This window comes from Lichenostomus cassidix, chromosome 21, assembly GCF_008360975.1.
Source record: "Lichenostomus cassidix isolate B80296 chromosome 21, HeHo_3.0, whole genome shotgun sequence".
Lineage (NCBI taxonomy): Eukaryota > Metazoa > Chordata > Aves > Passeriformes > Meliphagidae > Lichenostomus > Lichenostomus cassidix.
The window spans coordinates 1,238,298-1,262,978 of NC_139501.1; the positions used below are offsets into that span (position 1 = coordinate 1,238,298).

The window sequence follows — 24,681 nt, forward strand, 5'->3', positions numbered from 1 at the left end:
TTTATTGGCTCGGGATGGATTTCTCGGCCGCTCCAGCCTCATCCCGCCGGCGGGTCGGGAATGCTGCTCTGTCGTTCCGTGGTGAATTCCCAGCTAACAGGTACCTGGTTTGCCCCTCCCAGCCCGCGGGGCGGGAGCGAGGGGAGGATTGGGGTTTGGGTTCTGCCCACACCCACTCGAGTCCCGGCGGGCGGAAAGGAGCGGCCGGGAGAGATCGATCCCGCAGGAACACCGGGATAGAGCCTGCAGGAACACCGGGATTGATCCCGCAGGAACACCGGGATAGAGCCTGCAGGAACACCGGGACTGATCCTAGAGAAATACCGGCTGATCCCAGAGAAACACTGGGACTGATCCCGCAGAAATACAGGGATTGATCCCGCAGGAACACCGGGACTGATCCCACAGGAACACCGGGGTTGATCCCAGAGAAACACCGGGACTGATCTCAGAGAAACACCGGGATTAATCCCGCAGAAATACCGACTGATCCCGCAGGAGCACCGGGATAGATCCTACAGAAATACCGGGATTGATCCCGCAGGAACACCGGCACTGGTCCCACGGGAACACCGGGACTGATCCCACAGAAATACCGGGACTGATCCCGCACAAATCCCACAGGAACACCGGGACTGATCCTACAGGAACAGCGGCACCGATCCCGCACAGCCCCAGCTCCGATCCCGCACAGCCCCAGCTCGGATCCCGCACAGCCCCAGCTCGGATCCCACAGGAACCCCAGCTCCGATCCCGCACAAATCCCGGCTCCGATCCCGCACAGCCCCAGCTCCGGGGCGCTGCCGGCATGGGGAACATCGCCTGTGTCCCGCAGGCTCCCGGCGGCTTCAGGAACTCCTTCCGACGGAAACCCTCGCTGAAGAAGGAGTGAGTATCCCCTCCGGCTCCGGGCTGCGGGAATGGGGCTGATTGCCCGGCGGGATCTTTTCCTGCGGGGATTTCCTATTTCCCGGTGGTTCCTCACTGCCAGACCCTGGGATCAGCTCTCCCCAAGTGATCCCGAATTCCCAGCCGGCAGGGAAAGCCAGCCCTGGGGAGAAGCACCTCTTAGTTAATTTTTGTTTGGGTAATTCAACTCCCCCCGGCGGGACAAGGTGCAGAACACCGGATATTTCTTGTTCCCACTCCTGGGTGTTTTTATTCAGAGTTCTGGTGCTGTTGTGAGAAAACAACATTCCCACTCCTCCTACTTCAAGGAGAAAGCCCCAAACCCCAAATCCCAAATAATCCCAAATCCTACTTTGCTGTAGGATTTATGTTTGTAAACCCGAAGGAGAAATGGCAGAAAATATCAGTGAAATATTGGGGATTTGGGCGCTGGGCTGGCCGGGGCAGCGCTCAGGTACCGCGGCGATGGGTGGCTGTCCCAAAATAGAGCTTCCCAGGAATGCAGAGCAGCCTTCCCAGCTTTCCCCTGCTCCATCCGCACGGGCTGACAGAGCTCTCCTCATCCCCAGCACTCCGGGCTGGAAAAGAGCTCTGGGGAGAACTGGGGGGATTCCTCGGGAACCTGCCAGCCCTGTCGGGGCTGATTTTAGTCTTGTGTTGTGCCGTGGAGCATCTGCTCCCTGGGCTGGTTTGGGAGCCCAGATGAGCCAAGCTGATCGTTTGGCTGTAAAAAAGCAGAGAAACCCCAACAAGTGCAGCACAACTCCAGTTTCAATCCTCGCAGGCTGTTTGTCAGCCCCTGGCTGGGCTGGGATGATTCGAAAGCCCGTGACAAATTTCTTGCTTGGTTTCCTGGCTTCCTTATTTCTGGGCAGGATTCACCATGCATCACGGATCTGCGTTTCCATGTGTGTGTTTGGTTATTTTTTTTTTTTTTCCTTCCCTCTGTAGACAAAATGGCAAGAAGAAGCTGCCCAGCTTTTTTGGGATAGACGGAGGGCAGGAGAGAGACACGAGCACGGACAAAATCCTGCAGTACATCCCAGCAAAGGCAAGTACCAACCCATCCAACCCCCTGCCCACCTCGCCGGGGGTTTATTCCCACCCACCCCGAGCCCAGCACTCCGGGGGGATGTTGGGTTTGGAGCTGGGGGTGGCAGCAGCTCTGTCCCGAGGAGATGCAGCCCAGGAAGGGATGAGCTGAGGTCCCCGTGGAGGTGTGAGGGGACCTGGATCAGCTGGAAACCATGGTGGGGTGTGGGGTGATGCTGGGAGCCACTGAGAGGACATGGGGACATGGGGACATGGGGACATGGGGACATGGGGACATGGGGACATGGGGACATGGGGACATCTCCCCCTGCCACCTTCCCTCTCAGTTCCCTCGTTTCGGGGAAAACCCGAGCGAGCTTTGGCAGGTGAGGTGATTCATTCCCACGCCGGAATGAGACGGAGAGGAGTGGATTAGCAGGAGCCTGGGAAGGCAATCAGGAAGGGCAGGGCAGCCCCAGGCACAGCCCAGCCTTGTGGCCACATGGCCTCATTCCCAGGAGAAACCTGGGTTTGGGGGCTCCCGTGGGGTGGGCCGGGGGTGTGGGGGGAATTTGGGGAGCGTTTGGGCAGAGCTGGGTGTTCAGCGATCCCAGTGCGTGGCAAACAGGCCGTGTGGGTGTGGGGAAGGGGAAACTGAGGCACAGCCTCGGTGCCAGGCGTTGGGAATCCCAGGCTCCCTGAGGGAACCAGCTGGATCCAGAGGGATCAGGCAGCAAAAAGCAGATCCTGCACGGATCCTGGATGCCTCAGGAAGCTGTCAGGGTTAGCAGATCCTGGAGATGGAATCCTGGGAAAGGTCACTGGGAATTCATTCATTGGGAGCCGCAGGGAGTGTGGGATCTCTCCGGGGCAGGAAGGAAGGAGGGTGGGGAGGTGGTTGAGCCCTTAGCTCGCCTGGGGCTCAGGGGATGCCAACCCTGCCCAGCTCCCTGTGTGGCCTGCAGGGAGCCTTGGCTTTGCCCCTTTCCCACCTGGGCTTTGGGAGCAGCAGCAGCTGCAGGGCTGGGGCAGAGCCGAGCTCTGATGCAACCCCACAGGAGATGGGATCACCCAAACCGCAGCGATTCTGGGCCAGGGCAGGTGAATCCCTGCAAATCCACCCTGTTTAGCCCTTCCAGCACCCCCAGCCAGCGCTGCTCAGCCCAGCATCCCCTGCCCTGGTTCCCACAGCTCCAGCCGCGGGCAGGATGTACCCCAGAGCTCCTCATCTGCTGCTGTTCCCATGAACCAGCGGCTCCGGAGCCGCAGGGCTCTGCCAGGCTGAGCTCTTCCTGCTCTGAATCACCGCGAGGCTCCGGGGGCTGCCGCGGCTGAGCAGCTCATGAGTAACTCGTTCTACCTGTAGGGTGAGACCTGCGGGGGGGAGAGGACATGTCAGGGCACTTGCACCTTGCCAAAGCCCGGGAGAAAGCAGGTTTCCAGGGATCTGCAGGGCCTGGCAGGCAGCAGGACCGCTGGGATAACGGGAATGGGTCGGGAATCTCACAGAAATCCTACAGAAAACCTATAGAAATCCTACGAAATCCTACAGAAACCCTATAGAAACCACCAGAAACCTCCAGAAACACACGGATCCTACAGGAATACACAGAGTCTTACAGAAATCCTACAGAAATCCTATAGAAACTTACAGAAACCTAGAGAAACCTCCAGAAACATACAGAAATCCTACATACAGAAATCCTACATACAGAAATCCTACATACAGAAATCCTACAGAAATCCTATAAGAACATACAGAAACACACAGAAATCCTACAGAAATCCCTGTAGGGATGGGGCTGCGGGAGGAGGAGGGTGCACAGCCCAGGCAGGGCAGTGAGCAGCTGGCTGGGGAGAATTCCAGAGCAAGGAACAACGCCAGGAGCCTTTAGCTGTGGCTGAGGCATCCCCATGGTTTGGGGGGTGCCTGCAGCTGGAAGGGCAGCAGATTCCAGGGATGTGATCCCGTTTTTCCCATGGCCTTGGAGCTGCTCCCGTGCTCGGCCATTAAATCCATCTGTCTTAATCTCGCTGCCACCAAGCTGGACCCGTGTTTGAGGGAAATATTCCATTTATTTCTCACCACCTGAGTGGCTGTGGAAGCTCTCCTCTCCCCCTGCTCTGGGAGGATCCCTCTGGAAGCTCCTTGCCAGCCCTGCTGCTGCATTCCCAGCTCATTTTTCCTCCTGGGTGCCTGATTTTTTTCCCCTGGGAAATTTGGCTGCCACGTCCCAGGCAGCTGGTGGCTGGTGCTGCTCCTTATCTCTGCCCATGATTTTATGGCTTCACCCTCTCCCAGCTCTCAGGTGCTGCTGGTGCTCTTATCCGAGCCCTGTTTTGTTATTGCTGCACCCGTGACCAGCTGCTCTTTGCTCTGCATTTGTGGCACAAATTCTCTATTTCCCTGCACTGAGTGAGATCTTTCCTGGGCACCCAGTGCGTTCCTGAAATTCTGTTCCAAATGCAGTAGTGATTTGTTACTCCAGGGGAAAGCTGGAGGGAGGATTTCAGCAGGAAAGGGTTAACTCGTGTCCTAAAAAGAACAACCCAAATCCAGCGAGGCCCTGGAAGGAACCCTGAGCTCTGCAGGTGAAAGGGTCCTGACAGATTTAGGCTTCCATTCCCATTTCCCAGTTCCATTCCCATTTCCATTCCCAGTTCCCAGCTCCATTCCCAGCTCCATTCCCAGTTCCCAGCTCCATTCCCATTTCCCAGCTCCATTCCTGTTTCCCAGTTCCATTCCCAGTTCCCCAGCTCCATTCCCAATTTCCCAGCTCCATTCCCAGCTCCATTCCCAGTTCCCCAGCTCCATTCCCAGCTCCATTCCCAGTTCCCCAGCTCCATTCCCAATTTCCCAGCCCCCGGCCTGGCTGCACAGGGCTGTCCCCATGCCAGAGGGGTGACTCAGAGCTGGATGTCGCTGGTTCCTCATCCATCACAGGCACACGCAGCTGTCCCCTGGCACGGCACAGCGGGAATGGGAACAGGATCGGGAATGGACACTCTGGGAATGGGGACGTGCTGGGAGTGTCACCAACCCCGCTCACCCTGCTCATCCCTGGCAAAGCTCCCCTCGCCCACCCAACTTTCCCTTTAGCTTGGGAATGAATTCCCGGAGTCTGGATGTGTCTGACAAAACTCACATTTAACCCATCCAACCCCATGCCGTTGGGGTGAGGAGCTGGGAGAATCAGTGGCTGAATTCCCAGCCGCTCCCATCTCTCCAAGGAAATCAGCCAGCCCCCAGGAATAAAGTGTTTTTCCCAGGAAAACTGCAGGAAGATCTTTTTCCCCCCATGCAGGTGGTGAGAAGTGAGGGCTGTGGGGTTGTGCTCCTGCCCAGAGGGAAGAATTCCCATATAACCAGGAAATCAGGGAAGCCCCCAGTGCTGTCTCCTCTCCTCAGTGCTGCTCTCTGGTGCTTGCTGCATTCCCAAAGCTTTTCCAAGATTTTTTACACTTTGCACCTTCACGATGCCTTGGAGCTGCTTTATGGCTGTGGGGCTCTGCCCCAAAAGTGCCTGAAACCCCAAGGAGCTGGGGGATCTGAGCTGATGGGAGAGCACAGGAATCAGGGTGGAATTCCAGCAGAGCAAACCTTCCCACTCACCCCAGTGAGAAGCACATCGGCATGGTTTATCTGTGGAGTTGGGACACCCCAAAAGTGAGATGTGCCTCTCCTCCTCCTCTTTTCCAGCCCAGAATCCCCAACTTTAGCTCAGGATCTCCTCCAGGCTCCCAGCAGGAACTGAACCCCATGTTGTCCACGTTGGCAAGGAGACCCAACAACAAACAGCCCATCCTGGGCACCTGCCCAGGGCGCCTTTCCCTGCTGGGAAGATGTCCTGGGAATGTCTCTTCCACCAGCTCTGATGTTTTTTCCCCTCTATCCTCGGTACAGATTCTTCAGAACCAGGAAAACCAGAAGGAAAACTTGGACCAGAGGTTCCCCAGCCTGTTCAAGAAGGGCCGAAGGAAAACCGTCGTCAGGAATTTGGGCAAAATGATTTATTACTCCAAGGTCAAGTTTAAGTTCCAGCACTTCCAGGTAAACCTGAGGCGCCTGTTGGTGGAGGTTTCTCCCCCCAGGGACAGTGTGACCCTGCAGGAGTGGGAAAGAAAGGGAAATTCTGGGAAATGGGATTTGTGGAGAACTCCCTGGGCTGCTGCATGGCAGGGGGATGTGCTGCCACATCTGCTCCCACCCCAGTGGGAAATTTGGGAAGTGCTTCCATGGGCACAGATGTGGCCCTTGGAGAAACTCAGATCAGCCTGAGATGCAGAGGGAGGCAGGGAGGTGTCCTGAGATGACCCCAAAATGTCCTGAGATGACCCCAAAATGTGTCCCCTCTGCAGGAGGTCAACGACTGCTTCCTGGAGCTGTTCCAGTCCTACCTGTACTTCCAGTCTGTTGGCCCCAATGGCCTCACCTACCAGGTAGGCATCACCTGGCTGGGCTGTGGGCAGTGGGACCACGCTGGGGACAAGGGGTAGACAAACTCCAGATGTCCCCAAGTCCCTTCCTGGGGCGCCAAACTCTTGGGACAAAAGGGTGGTTTTTCCCAAGGTTTGTCCCCAGAGCAGCTCGGTGTCACCTGGGTCAGTGGGCAGGGATGAAGGACACCAGGATGGGCAGGGGGAGATGTTCAGGGGACCTGGAGCCACCTTGGGGAGTCACAGCTCCACTGCTGCCCTGAGAGTCTGAGCCTCTGGGCCAAGGGGAACTCCTCCACCTGCAGGTTGGACTTTTCCAGCATTAATTATTCTGTGGGAGGAGAAAGCTGAGCCTTGGGGAGCTCTGCTGGCAAAGCACTCATTAATCTTTTAACCTGCTGGTGCTGGGGAGTTACAAATAATGAATGGGCTGCTCTGCAGTGCAGCCAAAAATCACAGCTGGAAAACAATCCCTGGCTTTTCTCACTCTTCCTCCACATGAGTGAGGAGCTAAAACTGAGCATGGCGGTTTTGGAGATGATTATAAAATTAATTCCTTTCTAGAAATGATTGATTGGCTTTTAGGTGACTTGAGGTGGATGTAAAACATCAGTAAAATCTCTCCAGTGACCCCCCAAGGCAGCCTTCAGCTGAAAATTCCCACGTCAGGAGACAAACAACATCCCAAATTCTCCTGACTCCTTTCGGAACAGCTCCTGAGTTTATTACTTGTGGAGGAATTAACAAGGAATTGATGTGCATTAGAGCCATTAGCATCTTTTAGCTTGCTCAGGAAGCCCAGGACTGGGAGGACAAAGCTGTCAGCTGTTCCTGGGCTTTGTCAGAGTGAGAATCTGAACATCCAGGCTTGGGGAACTGGGCAGCCTCATTTTCCTTTAGGGCCAATCCCATCCTCTGTTTTTTTTCCTCTTAAACCACTGTTGTTTCGCCGAGGTTTCTCTTAAAATGGAAAGAAATGAAGGGGAATATAAAGCTGTTCCTCAGCATGGCAGATGATTGCTGCAGGATCACCCCATGGAGTGCTGAACCTGCTTTCCCTGGACCCAAATCCCAAATACCCCCAGCCTGACCCCAAGCCCATTATCCTGGGGGGTGTTGGCTCACCCTGCTGGGGCACAGGGGTGCTCAGGGCAGTCTGTACCCCCAAATAACGCCGTGCTGTCCTCGCCAGGGGCTGCTGCCTCTGAAGGAGCTGGAGGTGCGGGAGCTGGAGGCTGGGCAGAGCCCGGGGCAGGAGCAGCACGCCTTCCGCATCGCCGGTGAGTGTTTGAGCTGCACAGCCCGGGGAGGGACACTGCGGTGGCTCTGCTGCCTGTCCCAGCCCGGGGAACACCCACGGAGAGGCTGCAGAGGGCTGAGCTCTGCCTTTCCGCTGGAATTTCCATCTTTCCCTGCAAGGCTTCGCTGCTCCCGAGCCCCCAGGGCTGCACAGGGCAGGGCAGGGCAAGGATGGGGCTGGGCTCTGGTCCTGGGGACACGTGGGGACAATTCCCAGCTCTGTCCACTTATTGAGGAGGGGATGGAATAGAATTCCTTCTCCCAGCTCTGCCCAGTTATTGAGGAAGGAATGGAACTCTTTCTCCCAGCTCTGCCCAGTCATTGAGGAGGGAATGGAATAGAATTCCTTCTCCCAGCTCTGCCCAGTTATTGAGAAGGGAATGGAAATCCTTCTCCCAGCTCTGCCCAGTTATTGATGAAGGAATGGAATAGAATTCCTTCTCCCAGCTCTGCCCAGTTATTGAGGAAGGAATGGAATTCTTTCTCCCAGCTCTGCCCAGTTATCGGAAGGAAGGAATGGAACAGAATTCCTTCTCCCACCTCTCCCGAGGGCAGGGAGTGACTCCAAGAACAGTTAGGGCCCAGGAGTGTGGCTGGGTGGGAATGGCCTCAGGTTTTGGGGGATTGAAATGGCCTCAGGCTTTGGGGGATTGTCCTGCCAAAGCCTTTCCCACAGCACTGTGGGGTTTGTGAAGCAGTGGCAGGAAACACCCAGGCAGGCAGGGATATTTAGGATTGCTGGGAGATGCTGGAACAGTTTTATTTCCCTGCTCGGAGAGGAAGGAATGGAGCCCCAGAGGGGACAGGAGCCCTTGCCATGTCCCCACACTGGAAATGTCTCATCTCGTGACTCTGAGCCACCACAGCCACCCGGCTTGTGAAACGCTGTGGGATCAGCAGTTCCTCATTGCTGCCCTGCCAGCGTGGCTCAGTTCCCTGGAAATCGCTGCAGGATCCCTGGGAATGAGGAGGGGGGAGGATGCAGAGCCCTGCTGGCACGGGGACAGGGGCTGGATGTCACCTGGGCCCTGCTGCCCACCCAGCCGGGGATGCAGATGGATTTATGGAGCACCTGGAGCACCTCTGCACCATTTAGAGGTGGTTTGGTGGGACTGAACTCCTCCTGCCCCAGGAAGGGACTTTCCTGCTCCCAGCGCTGCTCGGGAAGCTTTCAGAGGAAAGAGGAAGGACAGGGCAGAAGGAAGGAGCTGAGGGCTGAGAGGAACGTGTCCCTGGGGCCCAGGGGGATGGCAGGAGCTGAACTTGCAGCTCAGAACTTCACAGCCCTCCAGCAGCTCCTGCCCCAGCCCAGCCACGTCCCGGGAGTTTCTTTCCTCATTTTCTCTTCCTCCTGAGCCCCGTTTGGGTGATGCCCTGGAGGGGGGTGGCAGTGCCATGCCGAGGGTCACAGCCTGGCAGCACAATCCCTGCTGGGTTTCTGGTGTATTTATAATTTCTGTGGGGATCTGGACGCCCAGGGAGCAGCGTCACACCCTGCTGGCCGCTCTGCAATCGCTGCATCCCCCTTGCAAGGACAGGGAAACAGAAAGAAGGGAGGCAGGAGAAGCCCAGAGCCACGATGGTCCCACAGACACGTGGATAGACTCGACACCAAATTGCTGTCATGGGGTTGGAGTCACTCAGGGAAGCTCTGCCACCCTCAGCTTTGTTTACCGGGCATTTCCTGAAAGACAGATGTGCTTCAAAGGCTTAATGAAACGTTGTTTATAAATAATGCAGGAATTAGGGCACTAAAGATACCGCAGAAGGGCAAAGTCCCACGTTGATCCGGGTTTATCTGGGCACTTCCAAGTCCCACAGAGGCAGATCCCTCCGAGCCTGCAGCAGGCAGGGCTTAATATGAGCTGAGTGGTAAATTATTAATCACAACATCCACTCTGCATCCTGCCGGGAATGGTTATTGCCCTCACCAGGCTGTGTCTGGAGTGAGTAGCAGAGGGTGTGGGAGACTCGTGCTGCTGCTCTGAGCTGAGTGAGAGCTGGAGACACGAAAATCAACAAGCTGCAGGGCTGTCCCTCCCTCCAAGGGGGTGTCTGAAGTCATCCCCAGCTTGGCTGGCACGGATTATGTTCGGTGAGGCAATAAGTAAACAAACTGTGTCAGAAAGCTACTGGTGCTCTACATACGGAGGGCCAAAGTGAAACTGGGAGATAACACGGGGATTTCTGCCGAGGGAGCAGCGCCTGGGGACAGTCCCTGCTGTCCCTTCCCACAGACTGCTGGCAGGGTTTGAAAGCTGCAGTCTGGCTGTGGAGGTCAGGCTTGGGTTTTGGGTCATCTTTGGGGTTCGTTCTTGGCCTGGTTTGGGATTAAAATGTCTGGTGGTCAGGGCTGGGTGTGCCTGAGGAGGGGCTGGGGCAGCCTGATGTGACAAAAGGGTGACAGGAAGGGCAGCAGGGCGGTGGCAGCAGAGCAGGGGTGTCCCCAGCACCCAGGGTGGGATGGGTGGATGTAAAACATCAGTAAAATCTCTCCAGTCATCCCCCAAGGCAGCCTTCAACTGAAAATTCCCATGTCAGGAGACAAACAACATCCCAAATTCTCCTGACTCCTTTCGAGACAGCTCCTGAGTTTATTAATTGTGGAAGAATTAACAAGGAATTGATGTGCATTAGAGCCATTAGCATCTTTTAGCTTCCTTTTAGCATCTTTTAGAGTGGGGCAGCTCTGCCATGAGGGACAGCAGGGTGGTGGCAGCAGAGCATTGGTGTCCCCAGCACCCAGGGTGGGATGGGCAGAGAGGGGCAGCTCTGCCAGCCGATTCCCATGGATTCCACCATCCCTGCCCGGCTCTGCTGTGCTCAGCTCGTGTCTCCATGCCCAGGGCCTCTGCTGAACCCCCTGATCGTGTTCTGCCCCTCGGAGGCAGAGCTGAAGCAGTGGCTGTACCACCTGGAGAAGCAGATCCAGCTCAGCGGAGGGAGCCTGGCGCTGCCCCTGCTGGCCCAGGTGGGTGTCCCTGTCCCTGTCCCTGTCCCATGGCTGTGTCCCCCTGCCACCTCCCAGCAGGACACTGGGATGGATTCCCTCAGAGCTCACCTTTGGGGGATTTTCCTGGGAGGGAAGGGTGCAAAAGGAGTGCACAAGAGGGGTCTGGGAGCTGCTGGCAGGGGATGTGCTGGGAGGCAGATCCACCCACAGGTGCCACCAGCACCACAGCCAGGGTCAGAGCTCAGAGAGGCTCTCACGCTTTTGGGTGCTTGTGCAACTGCCCAGAGATTGCAAAACAGCTGCAGGAGGAGGCTGGAGCCTGGAAGACAGGCCCAGATTCAAGAGATTGTCTCTCCCAGTCTCTGAGGGTGTTTTCATTCCCTCCCTGTCTCCATCTCCTCACTTGTCAAACACAAAAGCCCCCCTTGGAAAGGCATTTCCAGGTGCTGCTCGGTATGGAGAACAATTATCAATTCCCAGCCGGAAAACTGCCTCCTGCCCAGATTTATTGATTCTTCCCTGCTCCTGCCACATGTAAAAAGTGTCCCCGGGTGGGCCATGCCCTGGCTAAACTCAGGGGAGGACATGTCTGCCCGTTGTCAGTGTGCTGCTGTCCCTAGAGCGGCTGGAAGCAGAGCTGCGGCGGCAAGGAGGAGCTGCGCTGGTCTGTGCAGAACCTGCCCGTGCAGGAGTGGAGAGGAACCCAGCGGGAATCCCTGGGAGAAATCCTCTGTGTGTCCAAAGTGAAGCTCCAGCACCTGCCCTTCCAGGTGGGACACGGCGATGGGGAGTGACCCAGGGAGGGAGGGAGGGAGGGAGGGAAGGATGGATGGATGGATGGATGGATGATGGATGGAGGGATGATGGATGGATGGAAGGGTGGAGGGAAGGATGGAGGGATGGATGGAAGGATGGGTGGATGATGGATGGATGGATGGATGGATGGATGGATGGAGGGGTGGAGGGAAGGATGGATGGATGGATTCATGGATGGAGGGATGGATGGATAGATTCATGGATTCATGGATGGATGGAGGGGTGGATGGAGGGATGGATGGAGGGATGGATGGAGGGATGGAGGGAAGGATTAATGGATGATGGATGGATGGATGGATAGATAGATGATAGATGCCCCGAAGCCATTTCGTGGCGCAGGCAAGCAGCCTAGGTCTTCCCAAAGCCATGTCCCGGTGCAGGGAGATGGATTTTTCTTCCCAAAGCCATGTCCCAGTGCAGGGAGATGGATTTTTCTTCCTAAAGCCATGTCCTGGTGCAGGGAGATGGATTTTTCTTCCTAAAGCCATGTCCTGGTGCAGGGAGATGGATTATTCTTCCCAGAGCCATCTCCCAGCACAGAGAAGCAGCTCAGCTGCTCAGCCCTTGCCCCAGGCTGCTGTCAGAAGGACAAAGCACAGAGCTCTCCAGCCCCAAATCCTGGCTATTCCCAGAGCTCCAACCTCTCCCTATCTGCTTCCCCAGGAGCAGCATGACCGGCTGCTGGTGCTTTACCCCTCCACGCTGGTGATCATGTCTGAGGAGCCCAGCGGCCTCTGCTTCAAGGTGAGTTCCTTTCAGAGCATCCTGCTGCTCTCCCCTCAGCTTTTTCCAGCTGCCTGCTGCTCCCTCCACCTGTGCTCCTGCTGCTCCCTCCCGTGCCAGCTGGCAGGAGCAGGCACAGGGATGGTGCAAGATCCCTTCCCATGAGAAACACCTCTCCCTCCTACAGCAGCCCAGGGGGACGGAGCTGCCTGCCAGCAATCCGAGTCTCTGGGAGGAGGAGGAGGAGGAGGAGGAGGAGGAGGAGGAAGGCTGGCAGGCAGCCACCCCTGCCGCTCCAGACAGGAGCTGGCACAGCTCCAGAGTGCCCCTGAGGGGGCTTTGCTTGCCAGGCTCTGTGCCACGGGACCACCTGGGAGCCAGGAGCAGCCTGGCAGTGCTGCTGGTGCTCCCGGGAAAGCTCAGGCAGGGAGGGGAGGCTGCTGGTGGTGCAGTGCTGGCAGCTTCTCCCCTCTGTGGGAGCAGAGGGACAGCAGGGACAGGGAGCATCCTCAGGGCTGCCAGAGCAGCCTCTGTGGTGTGTCTGTTGGCGGCAGCAGTGCTGGAGCCTCAGGCAGTGGCACTGTGCAGTCAGAACGGCGCTCAGATCAGGCAGTGACATCCCCGGTGGCACCTGGGGACACGGCTCAGGCTGTGCTGGTTAATGGTCAGACTGGGTCACCCTGGAGGGCCTCTCTGCCCTTCCCAGTCCTGTGATTCTGTGTTCCTGAGCATCATCTGATGGCTCTTGTGCTTTTTGCTCTCCCTGTGCTGAACAAACGCGCCAGGAGGAGCAGTGAACTGTCTGTGACCCCAGAGCTGCTGCTCTGCTGCATCCCTGAGTCACCAGAGCCAGGGACACAACAGCTCTGCAGAGCTGGAGGGTGGGGAAATCTGATCTGAACCCACTGGGGTCCTGCTCCACCTGCCTCCACATCCTGCAAAATGCTTTAACTGCATTTTAACCTGCATTTTAACCCTGCTTTAACTGCAGGGTTGGTTATCCCTGGAAGAGCATCTCTTCCCATCGGGAGGGCCGTGAGCAGGCACAGCTCTCCCCATCCCACGGCAGCCCTGGAAGGTGTTTTCCAGGCGCTGGGACACACCTCGGGCAGATCCAGGTTTCGGGAACGCGTTGTTTGCAGCTCCTGGGAATGGGGCACCAAGCAAGAGGGCCTGGGCTGGGCTGGGCTCTCCCATGAGCTCATCTCTTTTGAAACCCTAAACCTGCCCTGTCCGACGTTCCCTTCCCAGGCGATGTTCCCTTCCCACGGTGCCGGAGCTCTGCTCCCGGGGCTGATTCACCAGCCTGTGACACCGCGCTGGGAACCTGCTTTTCCACGGGCGTGTCAGGGCACGGGAGCTTCTCCCAGCGCTGCCGCAGATGAACTTCCCTTCGCCGCAGTTGGGGCGGTGAGGGAACAGCCCAGCCCTTTTGTTGTGCGGCTTCACACGGGAGCTGCCGCTGCCAAGTGTGTTTGTGGGGCAGGGAAGGGGCTGGGAAATCGGCTGTTCCCAATGCTCGGCTGGGAAAAGGCCCTGGGCAAGGTGGAAACCAGCAAGGGGGAGCTGCTGGAGCTCTTTGTGGGATGCTGCTGTGCTTCCCGAGGTGGGACATCACCCAGAGGGTGTCTCAGCATTGTCACGGACTGCAGTGATGGCTGCAGTGATGGCTGCAGCCCAGAGCAGGGCACAGCTGCCCACTGTGCCCCCTGGCACGGACAGGAGCCCTGCTGGCTCTGTGATCCCAATCCTGTTCCTCTCTCCCACAGGGAGAGCTCCCACTCAACGCCATCCAGGTGCTGTTTGAGGAGAATGACAAAACCTCCTTTCTGATCGAAGGTGGGTGTCTGGCACAGCATGGGGGGCTCAGGGGTTGGGGTCTCACTGAGCTGCTGTGGCACCATCCCAGGGGCTCCCTGAGCTGCTCTGCTGGGAAATCTGGGATTTCACAACATTCCCTGCACCAGCATCTCCAGACGGCAGGGGATGCGGGGTGGGATGGAGCAGGAGGGTTCCCGTGGGTTTCTGGGGGATCCAGCCCAGGATCAGCAGTAGGGAATGTTTTCCCAGGCCGCCTGATCAACTCCATCCGGGTGAGCTGTCCCAGCTACCAGGACTACCAGGAGTGGCTCTACTGCCTCAAAACTGCCCAGTTTCGGAATGCTGACTCCTCCCTCTCGGGATCCGAGAGCTTCTCGGGATCAAAGCCGCCACACCCCAGCCAGGTGAGGGATGCTGCAGCTTTGGGTGGGAATGTCCCATCTGTGTGACGCTCCTGTGACACAGCAGGCTCTGCTTGAAGCTGTCAGCAAGTGGCTAATCCCTGGGAATTATTTAAAATCCTATAGGATATTATATAGGCAAATATTCTGTAGAATTCCTTCAGAAGCAGAGGCCTGGACACGGACTGTGACAGTAGGACAGTGAGGTAGTGACACAAGGACAGTGACAGGCTCCTGGACATGCAGGTCCCTTCCAAGCTGGGATATTCTGTGATTCCTGCAAGGAATGGGAGACCCCTCTGCCAGCTCTGTCACTGCTGTGCACCCTCATTGTCCCCAGCCAGCCCACACTCAGCCCCATACCCAGCACATCGCACACCCTGCACAGCCACCGGCCACTGCTGGCCATGGGGACACAGCCCACACCCCGAGGGCTGGCCAGGGCTGTTCCCCCAAGCAGGGGGCTCTTCCTACAGGATGTCCTTGTCCCCATGCAGTTCACCAGCAGTGGGAGAGGATCCCTCAGCTCTGACGGCCGGACAAACTCCTGGGCGTCCGGGGGGAGAGTGCCCACCCTGCCCCAGCTGTCCCAGACCAGCGGCTCCCTGCCCGACGGACACTCCTTCCTGCTGCTGCCCGAGGGCAGGCTGCTCGAGGAGTCCCTCTCCCCTGGCTATTCCCAGCCTCTCCACGTAAGTGAGCCCCCAGAGAACCGGGGATGCCTGTGGGATCACCCTGGGATGGGGTTGGACTCTGTCTGGGTGCTGGGCAGTGTGTGTTGTGGGGTTGGAGCAAATCCCTGCCTGGAGCTTGGGTTTGTGCTGGCTCTGCTTTGGTGTTGGGGAAAAGGCTGCTGAGGGGTCCCATCCCAGTCTGAGGGGTCCCATCCCATCCCATCCCGTCCCATACCATCCCAGTCACATCCTCATCCCATCCCATCCCATTATCCCATCCCATCCCATCCCATCCCATCATCCCATCCCATCCCATCCCATTATCCCATCCCATCCCATCCCACCCCATCCCATCCCATCCCATCCCATTATCCCACCACCCATTATCATCCTCCATCCATCATCCATCCTGTCCCATCCATCCATCCATCCCATCCTTTATCATCCCATCCATCCTTATCCCATCCATCCCATTATCCCTCCTCCATCCCATCCCATCCCATCCCATCCCACCCATCCCATCCATCCCATATCCTATCCATCTCCATATCCCATCCCATCCCATCCCATCCCATCCCATCCCATCCCATCCCAGTCCTGTGTTCCCCCCAAGAGCCATTGGAGATTACAAACGATTACAAAAAGGCAAACGGGAGATTAAAAAACTGGGAAATCCCAAAATAAAAGCTGCAGACGGGTGGAGATGGTGGGGCAGGCAGGATTTAGCTCTGATCCAGGGCAGGAATTGCATATGCAGGGATGTAGGAGCACACAGAGCAGGGATCAGTGTAGGACCACAGCAATGCCCCAGTCCAGATCGATATCCATTCCCAGCCTGAGGACAGCCAGCTCCAGGTCTGTCCTCTCAATTCCCAGCCTGAGGACAGCCAGCTCCAGGGTCTGTCCTCTCAATTCCCAGCCTGAGGACAGCCAGCTGCAGGGTCTGTCCTCTCATTGCAGAGCCTGGCACAGCCCAGCTGGCCCAGCACAGCGCTGCCCTCGCAGGACCTGCGCAGGGGCAACAGTGCCAGGAAATCCAAGAGCAAGTGCAGCGGGCAGCAGCTGCCCAGCCAGGACTCGGAGAGGAGCATCTGCAGCCTCATTCCTGAAAATCCCAATGGAGAGATGCAGTCTCCAGTGTACCATGAGCCCTACGCAGCACACAGCTCCCAGCATCACCCCACGGCTCACCTGGAGCTGAGGGTAAGGGGATGGATGTGGGATGGGGATGGATCCTCCTGCCTGGGAAGAGCAAGGTTCACCTTTTCCAGACAGAGATAGGGGACTGGCAGGTGCTCCAGAGCAGGTGTGAACTCCATTTCCATTGGAAAGGGCTGTGGGAGGGGAGGTTACACAGCGCAGATGGAGCAATGCTCCCGGAACTGTAGGATGCTGGGCACTTGTTCTTGAGGCAATCCGTGAGTGGGAGGGTTGTTGCCTCATGGGACACTGCCTCTTCTTCCAAGGGCTTTCCAGCATGTCTCCATCAGCTTTTTAGTGTGTGATGCCACTTTTCCCACCCCTCATGACTGTTTCTTGAGGAATTCCCTTCGTTGGCACAGCCAGGAGTCAGCGCCATCATCCCACATGGCTGGGCAGCATTTGGGACTTTATTTGTGGGAACATTCCCTTCTCCAAGGGACACTTCTGCAAGTGTCCTGTCCCTGTTTCCATCCTGCCTGGGGATGGAGCTGGGTGGCAATTCAGCGCTCCAGAGCCCCCAGCCCCCTGGAAAAGCCGCTGCTCCCCCTTTTCACTGATCTCCCAGTTCCTCCAGCTTCCTGCAGGAGCTCCCTGTGCTGGCTCTGACTCAGCACCCAAGCTCTTGGCTCCAGAAATTGTGCCCGGGGCCATTTCTTTTCCTGCCATCTGAGCGGGGATGGGGAAACTCCGGAGCTAGCTGCATTTCAGGGTGGGGCAGAGAGTTCCCTGTTCCTTCCAGCCAGGACAGAGGCAGAGGGGAACAGGTTTCCCCTGTCTGATCACAGCAGCCCCGGTGAGAGCCAGAAAGCACCAAACAAAGGCAGAGACTGAGATGGGAGCCAGAAACCAGAGATGAGTCAGAGCCAGAGACCACTTCACCCACCCCCAAAAAATTCCAGCTGTGATAAGCCAGTGCCTGTTAAAGGCCACATGTCTTGTTTTGAGAATCTCTTGGGAAAAGACTTTCTGAGTCATCCTGCACACTGGTGTGACCTCCCTTCCCTCGGAGGGTCCTTGCTGGCTGTTCCCTGTCTTTCTGCATCCCTTGGGTTGGTTTTATCCTCCTGCCTTCACTTCTGGCCAGCTCTCACTGCCCCTGTGGACCACTGGCAGTGACCCGTGGCCATTCTCTCTTTCCCACCTGAGGTGTTCAGGACGGGAATGGAGCAGAATTTGTGGGAAGGACAGAAACAGCAAACCTTGGCTGGTCTAAACGTGCTCCCAGCAGGGCTGAATTCCAGCTGGGGAGCACCAGCTCGGTGTTTTCCAGCTCTCCACAGGCTGGATCCAACCTGGGCTCGGTTTTGTTGCAGTTCCTGCAGTGCCACGGACAGCCAGCCCCAGCCCAGGGGTGCTCAGCACTGCCAGCCCCCCAGCACCTCTCCCTGGAGCAGTGGAACTGCCAGCCCCTGCCAGGACCCTGCAGAGAGGTGACCACTGCCCCCACCTACAGCACCCCGGGCACCTCCCGCCGGCCACAGCTGCGGCCAGCTGCCCACGGCTCCTTCCTGCAGGAGGTGAGGCTGGGAAAAGTGGTTCTGGAGCCCCAGAATGTGCAGGGGGACACCCAGGGGGTGCAGGGGGACACGGGGTGTGCAGGGTGACACAGGGGAACAAACTGGAGTGCCACAAACAGCCATGCCACCCTCACCGGGGTGTCACTCTCTTTGCAGATCTCCTCCCTGCCAGAGGAACATCGCAGCCCTTCCCTGCACCCCCCAGGTGAGACCCCCGAGCTGCTGCTGCTCCAGCCCTCCCTGGCCGTCAGCATCCCTCAGAGCTGGGCTGGTGCCCCTCATCCCCATGTTTGTCACCTGCCCCGTGCCTGTGTCCGGTGGGGTCACCTGTCCTGGCTTCCCCTGCCACCCTGGGGCACTCCTGGCTCATTCCAGGCACACTTTCCCTGCTCTGCCCACACCTGGGCAGGGATTCTCCTCCCTCTCATCCTCAGGTGACCCCCAGGGCTGCTGCTGAGCCCCCTGACCCCTTTTTTCCCCCTTTTTTCTCCCTTTTTCCTCCTTTTTTCCTCCTTTTTCCTCCCTTTTTCCTCCCTTTTTCCTGCAGATGGGAACATTGTCACCTACGACCTGGCAGATGCCAGCTGTCCCTGCCAGGACTCCTCGTCCTACCACGACTACGCCGAGCTCCAGAGCTTCCAGAGCGACTTCAGCTACGACAACCTGTGGGAAGCTGAGGAGAAGGAACTGGGCACCCCCTGCACCTCCCCATCTCCTGTCCAGATTTACCAGGTCTAGGGGAAGCTCCAGCCATGGAAAAACCCCTGGCTCTCCTCTCACCGGGTTTCCCTCCAGGATGAGGGGAAGGAAAAGGAAAAGGGAGAGCCCTGCTGTGGGTGAGGCTGCTCCCCATTTGGCAGCCCAAATTCCTGCCCTAAATCCCAGGATGGGGGCAGAGCATGGTAGTCGCAGCCTCTGTGGGCTGTAGGAGCAGTGTGAGTGCTGTGCTCAGGGAGAAAAGCTTTGCCCCCTGAAAATCAAAGAACAAAAAGTGTCAGCATCCCTCAGATGAAGGGATTTGGTGTTCAGGGGGAACAGCTGCTCAAGGCCCACAGAAAAAGTGCCTGAATTGGTTTGATTCTTCTGCACCAGAGCCCTCAGCTGGTCCCTCTGAGGGTCCCCTGTTTGGGGACAGCCAGACCTTCCCCAGAGAGCTCTGGGCTCTGCCAGGATGCACCAGAGCTGTCCCACCCTGTCACACGAGGCTGGAAGGACAAGTTGTGCTCACAGGATTGTCCTCCTGCAGGATCAGGGGTAGCACACAGGAGAGGGAGGAAGAAACCCAAAGATCTGAGCACAATGGGATTTGCTTTCAACTTTGTGCCAAAAAAATTCCTTCCTGCCAGTGCTGGCTCCAAACCTGGCTCTGACCTGAACCAGGACAGCCCAACCCCTGGGCAGGCAGAGCCAGAAAAATCCAAGTGATCTGTGCTCCTCAAGACCTCCCTGCAGACAGAGCCCTTAATTACCCTGAGGGAATCCCTTCCTGAAAACAAGACCCCAAATTCCCCACATGGAATCCCTCCCTGCAGACAAGACCACAAATTCCCTTCAGGGAATCCCTCCCTGCAAATAATGCCCCAAACTCCCCTCAGGGAATCCGTCCTTGCAGAAAAGACCCGCAATTCCCCTCATGGAATCCCTCCTTGCAGACAAAACCCCAAATTCCACTCAGGGAATCCCTCCCTGCAAATAATGCCCCAAATTCCCTTCATGGAATCCAGCCCTTCAGATTAGACCCCAAATTCCCCTCAGGGAATCCCTTCCTGCAGATAAAACCCCAAATTCCCCTCATGGAATCCCTCCCTGCAGACAAGGCCCCAGATTCCCTCATGGAACTCCGCCCTGAAAACACGACCCCAAATTCCCCTCATGGAATTCCATCCTGCAGGCAATCCCCCAAATTTCCTTCATGGAACTCCTTCCTGAAAACAAGGCCCCAAATTCCTCTCAGGAAAGCCCTTCCTGCAGACAAAGTCCCAAATTCCCCTCATGGAATATCATCCTTCAGACAAAGTCCCAAATTCCCCTCATGAAATCCCTCCTTGCAGAAAAGATCCCAAATTCCCCTCAGGGAATCCCTTCCTGCAGATAAAACCCTAAATTCCCCTCATGGAACTCCTTCCTGCAGACAATCCCCCAAATTCCCCTCAGAGAACCTCTCCCTGCAGACAAAACCCCAGATTCCCCTCATGGAATATCATCCTGCAGACAATCCCCCAAATTCCCCTCATAGAACTCCTCCCTGCAGACAAAGCCCCAAATTCCCCTCAGGGAATCTCTCCCTGCAAACAATCCCCCAGATTCCCCTCAGGGAACTCTTTCCCTGCAGACAAGACCCCAAATTCCCCTCATAGAACTCCGCCCTGAAAATAAGACCCCATATTCCCCTCATGGAAATTCTCCCTGCAGATAAGACCCCAGATTCCCTCATGGAACTCCTTCCTGAAAACAAGACCCCAAATTCCCCTCAGGGAAGCCCCTCCTGCAGCCAAAACCCTAAATTCCCCTCATGGAATATCATCCTGCAGACAAGGCCCCAGATTCCCCTCAGGGAATCCCTTCTTGCAGATAAACCCCCAAATTCCCTTCAAGGAACCCCTCACTGCAAATAATGCCCCAAATTCCCCTCATGGAACCTCTCCCTGCAGATAATACTCCAAATTCCCCTCATGGAATCCCTCTCTGAAAACAAAACCCCAGATTCTCTTCAGGGAATCCCTTCCTGCAGACAAGACCCCAGATTCCCTTCAGGGAATCTCTCACTGCAAATAATGCCCCAAATTCCCCTCATGGAATTCCTCCTTGCAGAAGAAAACCCAAATTCCCCTCAGGGAATCTCTCCTTGCAGAAAAGACCCCAAATTCCCCTCATGGAATTCCTTCCTGAAAACAAGACCCCAAATTCCCCTCATGGACCCTCTCCCTGCAAACAAGACCCTAAATTCCCTTCAGGGAATCCCTCACTGCAAATAATACCCCAAACTCCCCTCAGGGAATCCCTCCTTGTAGAAAAGACCCCCAGTTCCCCTCATGGAATCCCTCCTTGCAGTAAAGACCCCCAGTTCCCCTCAGGGAATCCCTCCTTGCAGGCAAAACCCCAAATTCTCCTCAGGGAATTCCTCCTTTCTCCCACCCCCTGCCCATCCCTGAGCTCACACCAAAGGCTACCCAGGCAAGGAGGAGAGAAAATTCCCAAAAAATTAATATTCCAGGACAGCCAAAGCCCTGCGGTGAGCACAGCAGGGTCAGTGTGGCTCTGATGTCCCTCAGGGTCCCTCCAGAGCCAGGACAGCACACAAACAAGGGACACAGTCTCAGGGTTATTATTTTCCAGCCTCTTAGGCCAGATCCTCTAGAAGGTCAGCAGCAAATCCAAATGTTTTCACCTGAGGCTCCAAATTCTTAACCTTTGTTCCCTCGAGAGGCTGCAAATCAAACAAAGGAACAAAACTTGCTTTGGTTCTTCCTCTGGTGCAACCAAAACCATCCGGGATCTCTTTGTACTTGAATATCTCTCATTGTATTTTATTTTTTTGTTTTCTCCAGGACATATCCAACAAAGTTTACATGTAAAGTTTGAGTGGGTTCTGTGTATTTAAATGTAAACGTGGCTGAGTTGAAGAGCTATTTAATTTTCTAGCTGTGGCTGGTGTTCAGTTCTGTAAAATGGATATGTGTGGTGGGTTTGGGTCTCAGAGCTGTTATTGTTTTCTTTCAGCTTTGCTCTTTTTTGGGAAGATTTGTATCTGATAACCCCCAAATGCTCTATTTATTCTGAACAAAACTGTGCTAGGGAACATCACAAACGTGCTGGGAGGTCTCCATGCCCCTCAGCTCATGTGAATACTTTGATGAGGGTCACCCTCATCTTTTAATTGTGTTGCAACAGCAATGCCTGCAATGGATGAAGGGGGAAGATTCCCTTCCTGTTGATATTAAAGTTCCCTCATGGATTTCTAAGAGATTGGACAATTCCAGTGCATATTCCCTGGGATTATTTCCACTTTGCTATGATTTGCTTTCATGGAAGGGAATTTTTGCCCCCACTGTTGTCACTGGGGCTCTGTGTCCAGGGAGATTTCCAGACCCCTGGGTGTTTCAGGTCAGACTGTGTAAACCCTTAATCCTTGGCCAAAGTCTGCCCATGGCTTGTCAGGCAGGACCTGGCTGGAGATATCAGACTTTGCTTCTCTGGAAAGGTTCTCTGCAAAGCCAGAATCAGAATCAAATCAGAATGAAAGCCAGTCCCAGAATCCCAGAATGGTTTGGGTTGGAAGGGAAATTAAACCTTTTCCTCCAACCCATTCCTCAGCAGGCTCAGCATTCAAAAATACAGGATTTACCTCGAGCAGCACCAGATCTGTCCAGGTTGTATTGAGGTGGCAATTGGGACCTGCAAACCCACAAAGCACCTCTTAAATCCTGACCATGGAGTCCATCCCTTGTCCTGGCTGCAGCAGGAATATTCTGGGAAGCAGAACACCCACAGCAGGCAGTGCCCAGCAGCCCTGCCAGTCTGTCCTGGCAGAGCTGTGCCTTTATTCCCAGGGGAAAGGCAGGAGGTGACACTGCCTGCCAGCAATTCCCTGTTTGACAAACGATCCCTCCACCCCCTGCTCCCTCCCAGTGTTAAAATCCTGAATTGGGTTCTCCCCACCCTTTTTTTCCATAGCTGGAAAGCCAGAGCAGTCATGGACACCCCGTGATTTTCAAGCCACAATTCCAAACCTTTTTTTTTCTCAAAGAATAGACATGTGTATATGTATATATATATATAGATATAGATATATGTATGATGTATCCATATATAGACATACATATATAAAGACATATATATTAAAAAGACATATATACATACATAAAAAAGACATATATATGTATAATAGACAAATAGACCTATATATATATACATGTATATATATATAAAGATATAATTATGTATAATATCTATCCATATATATACAGAAAGTGGAGCTTGTAACCTGCTCCTTTGGCTTTGGGAGCTGGGAGAAAAATTCTCTGTGACAGAACACAAGGTGTAGCAAAAATCAGTCCATTTCCCATCTTTTTACTGTCTTTACAAACTTCGGGAATTCCTCGGGGAGCAGTTCGTGAGAAGCTGTCCCTTCCTGCTTGGAAGCACAGCCGAAATTTGGGCAGAACGCACCCCTGCCACCCCGAGCCCCGAGGAGCTGAGGATGTGCGGGATGTGATGAGCAACTCCCCGAGCGCCCTGTGGGTGGGAGAATCCACCAAATCATGCGGAGCTCTCCCGGCTGGCCAAGGACAGGAGCTCCGGCCAGCCCCGGATCACAGCGGGGTCACCTCTCCCTCTGCTCCCCACCGGGGCTGGCACCGGTCTGACCCCCAGAGCCTCTCTGCAGAGAGGGGAAAACCCAAAAACTGCCCAAAAATCCCAATGGGGAGCTTTGCTCTGGTTTTATCACCCGGGGATGAAGCAAAAACCAGAGCGAAGGAGCTGCTGTGACCAAAGCCATTCCCGGGAAAAGGGGGAGAGGCATCCCTGCTCCCAGCCGGGGTGCACCTGCCTGACTTTTTCATGTTCCTGGCAAGGGGAGGTGTCAGATGAGGGAGCTACGTGCGGCACAAAACGAGGGAGGGATGGCATCGCTCCCAGCGCCGGCTGTGCCCGGGGAGCAGCCTCGGGCCAGGGAGGATGCACGGAAAGGTCGCTGCCATTGTGGGGAAGGTGTGAGGTCCTGGCTGCCCGCAGGAGGTCAAAATCCATCTGTCCCGGCAGCTTTTGTCTGGGAGAAATCCTTGGTTATATAGAATTTGGGAGGTTTAATCCAAATTCCGGCCATGGATAAAACAATCCCAGGCACGTTGGCTTTGCTGGGAGGGAGAGGAGAGCTCTTAAAAGGTCAGAGAATAGAGAAAGCATTAAAATTTCAGGCTGCTCTCCTGAAGGACGCTGCTGCCTGAGTGAGCACGGCAGAAGCTCCCAGATCTCCTGACACCAGCGGGACCTTTCAATAATTCCTTTCACTCCTGCAGCCAGCTGAGAACATCCAGCTCCTGAAATATTCATCTCATCCACTCCTTCCAGGGCAGATGGAAGGAGTGTGGGGAGCACCTGTGACCCACTGGATCTCCTGGTCCCTCTGGAGAGGTGCCAGGTGCTGGTGGTGTCTCCTAGGACAAGCTCTGAAGGATAAGACACCAAATGTCACAGGGAACAAAGGGTGACAGCACCTCCTGTCACCTGCAGGAGCACTCAGCCCTCCTGGGATAGAGGCATGGAGAGAGTGGGATTTGCCCTATATTGTTGGGATGGGGAAAACTCAGGGGCACTGAGCTTTTCCTGCTGGAGCAGCTCAGGGACAGCTTTTCCATCCCAAGGGCTCCCCTCTGGAGCAGGACACTGGGACAGTGAGGTCCCCAAAGCCAGGGATGGCTTGAAAAAGATCCAGCTGACCTGGGCACAAGCAGCCTCCACATCCCAGCACACAGCCCTGTCCCGTTCCCTGATCCTGGAGCAGGGAATGACATCCAAATTGTCCTCAGCATTGTGGTTTCTCACCAGAAACCTCCCAAGTGAAATCTCCAATCCCTTCACAAACCTGCTGCTCTCTAGTGCCCTTTCCTGCTACACTCAGCCCCCTGGGATAGCCTTCCAGGAAATCCCGGGATAATACAATTCCCAATTCCTCCAGCTGCTCCCCATCTCCCACCCAGCCTGCTGCTCCCACCTGCCGTGAGAACAGGGGCAGAGTTTGATGGATGATGGCTGGATAAGCTGCAAACAGAGCGCAGGGGATGTTTCAGCTTCCCCTCAGTGCAAGGAGCAGCTCTGCTGGGCGTTTTTTGAGGATGCAGGTCCAGATGTTCCTGGATGCAGTGCCAGATGTTCCTGGATGCAGCATCCAGAGG

General features: G+C 55.8%; 1 protein-coding gene and 1 long non-coding RNA gene across 2 annotated transcripts; one reads left to right on the forward strand and one right to left on the reverse strand.

The window, feature by feature from the left end:
• The first annotated feature begins 306 nt into the window (after window positions 1-306).
• PLEKHN1 (pleckstrin homology domain containing N1) lies at window positions 307-21,482 on the forward strand. The gene is made up of 15 exons (XM_085079835.1): window positions 307-888; window positions 1,861-1,960; window positions 5,846-5,992; window positions 6,301-6,381; window positions 7,571-7,658; window positions 10,524-10,648; window positions 11,251-11,400; window positions 12,110-12,190; window positions 13,939-14,008; window positions 14,240-14,394; window positions 14,889-15,083; window positions 16,026-16,268; window positions 17,582-17,785; window positions 17,942-17,990; window positions 18,333-21,482. The coding sequence occupies exons 1-15, from the start codon at window positions 809-811 to the stop codon at window positions 18,521-18,523; spliced, it is 1,959 nt and encodes a 652-aa protein (XP_084935961.1). The 5' UTR covers window positions 307-808; the 3' UTR covers window positions 18,524-21,482.
• Window positions 21,095-22,415, reverse strand: LOC146428198 (uncharacterized). Its single transcript, XR_014856104.1, has 2 exons — window positions 22,131-22,415; window positions 21,095-21,212 (listed from the first exon to the last, which is right to left on the reverse strand). It is a non-coding gene; the product is annotated as an uncharacterized LOC146428198 (long non-coding RNA).
• Between the last annotated feature and the right edge of the window lie 2,266 nt (window positions 22,416-24,681).

Coding starts and splice junctions, on each gene's coding strand:
- PLEKHN1 (XM_085079835.1), top strand. CDS start 809: ATGGGGAACATCGCCTGTGTCCCGCAGGCTCCCGGCGGCTTCAGGAAC. Junction 5,993..6,300: donor TTAAGTTCCAGCACTTCCAG/GTAAACCTGAGG, acceptor TCCCCTCTGCAG/GAGGTCAACGACTGCTTCCT. Junction 14,009..14,239: donor AACCTCCTTTCTGATCGAAG/GTGGGTGTCTGG, acceptor ATGTTTTCCCAG/GCCGCCTGATCAACTCCATC.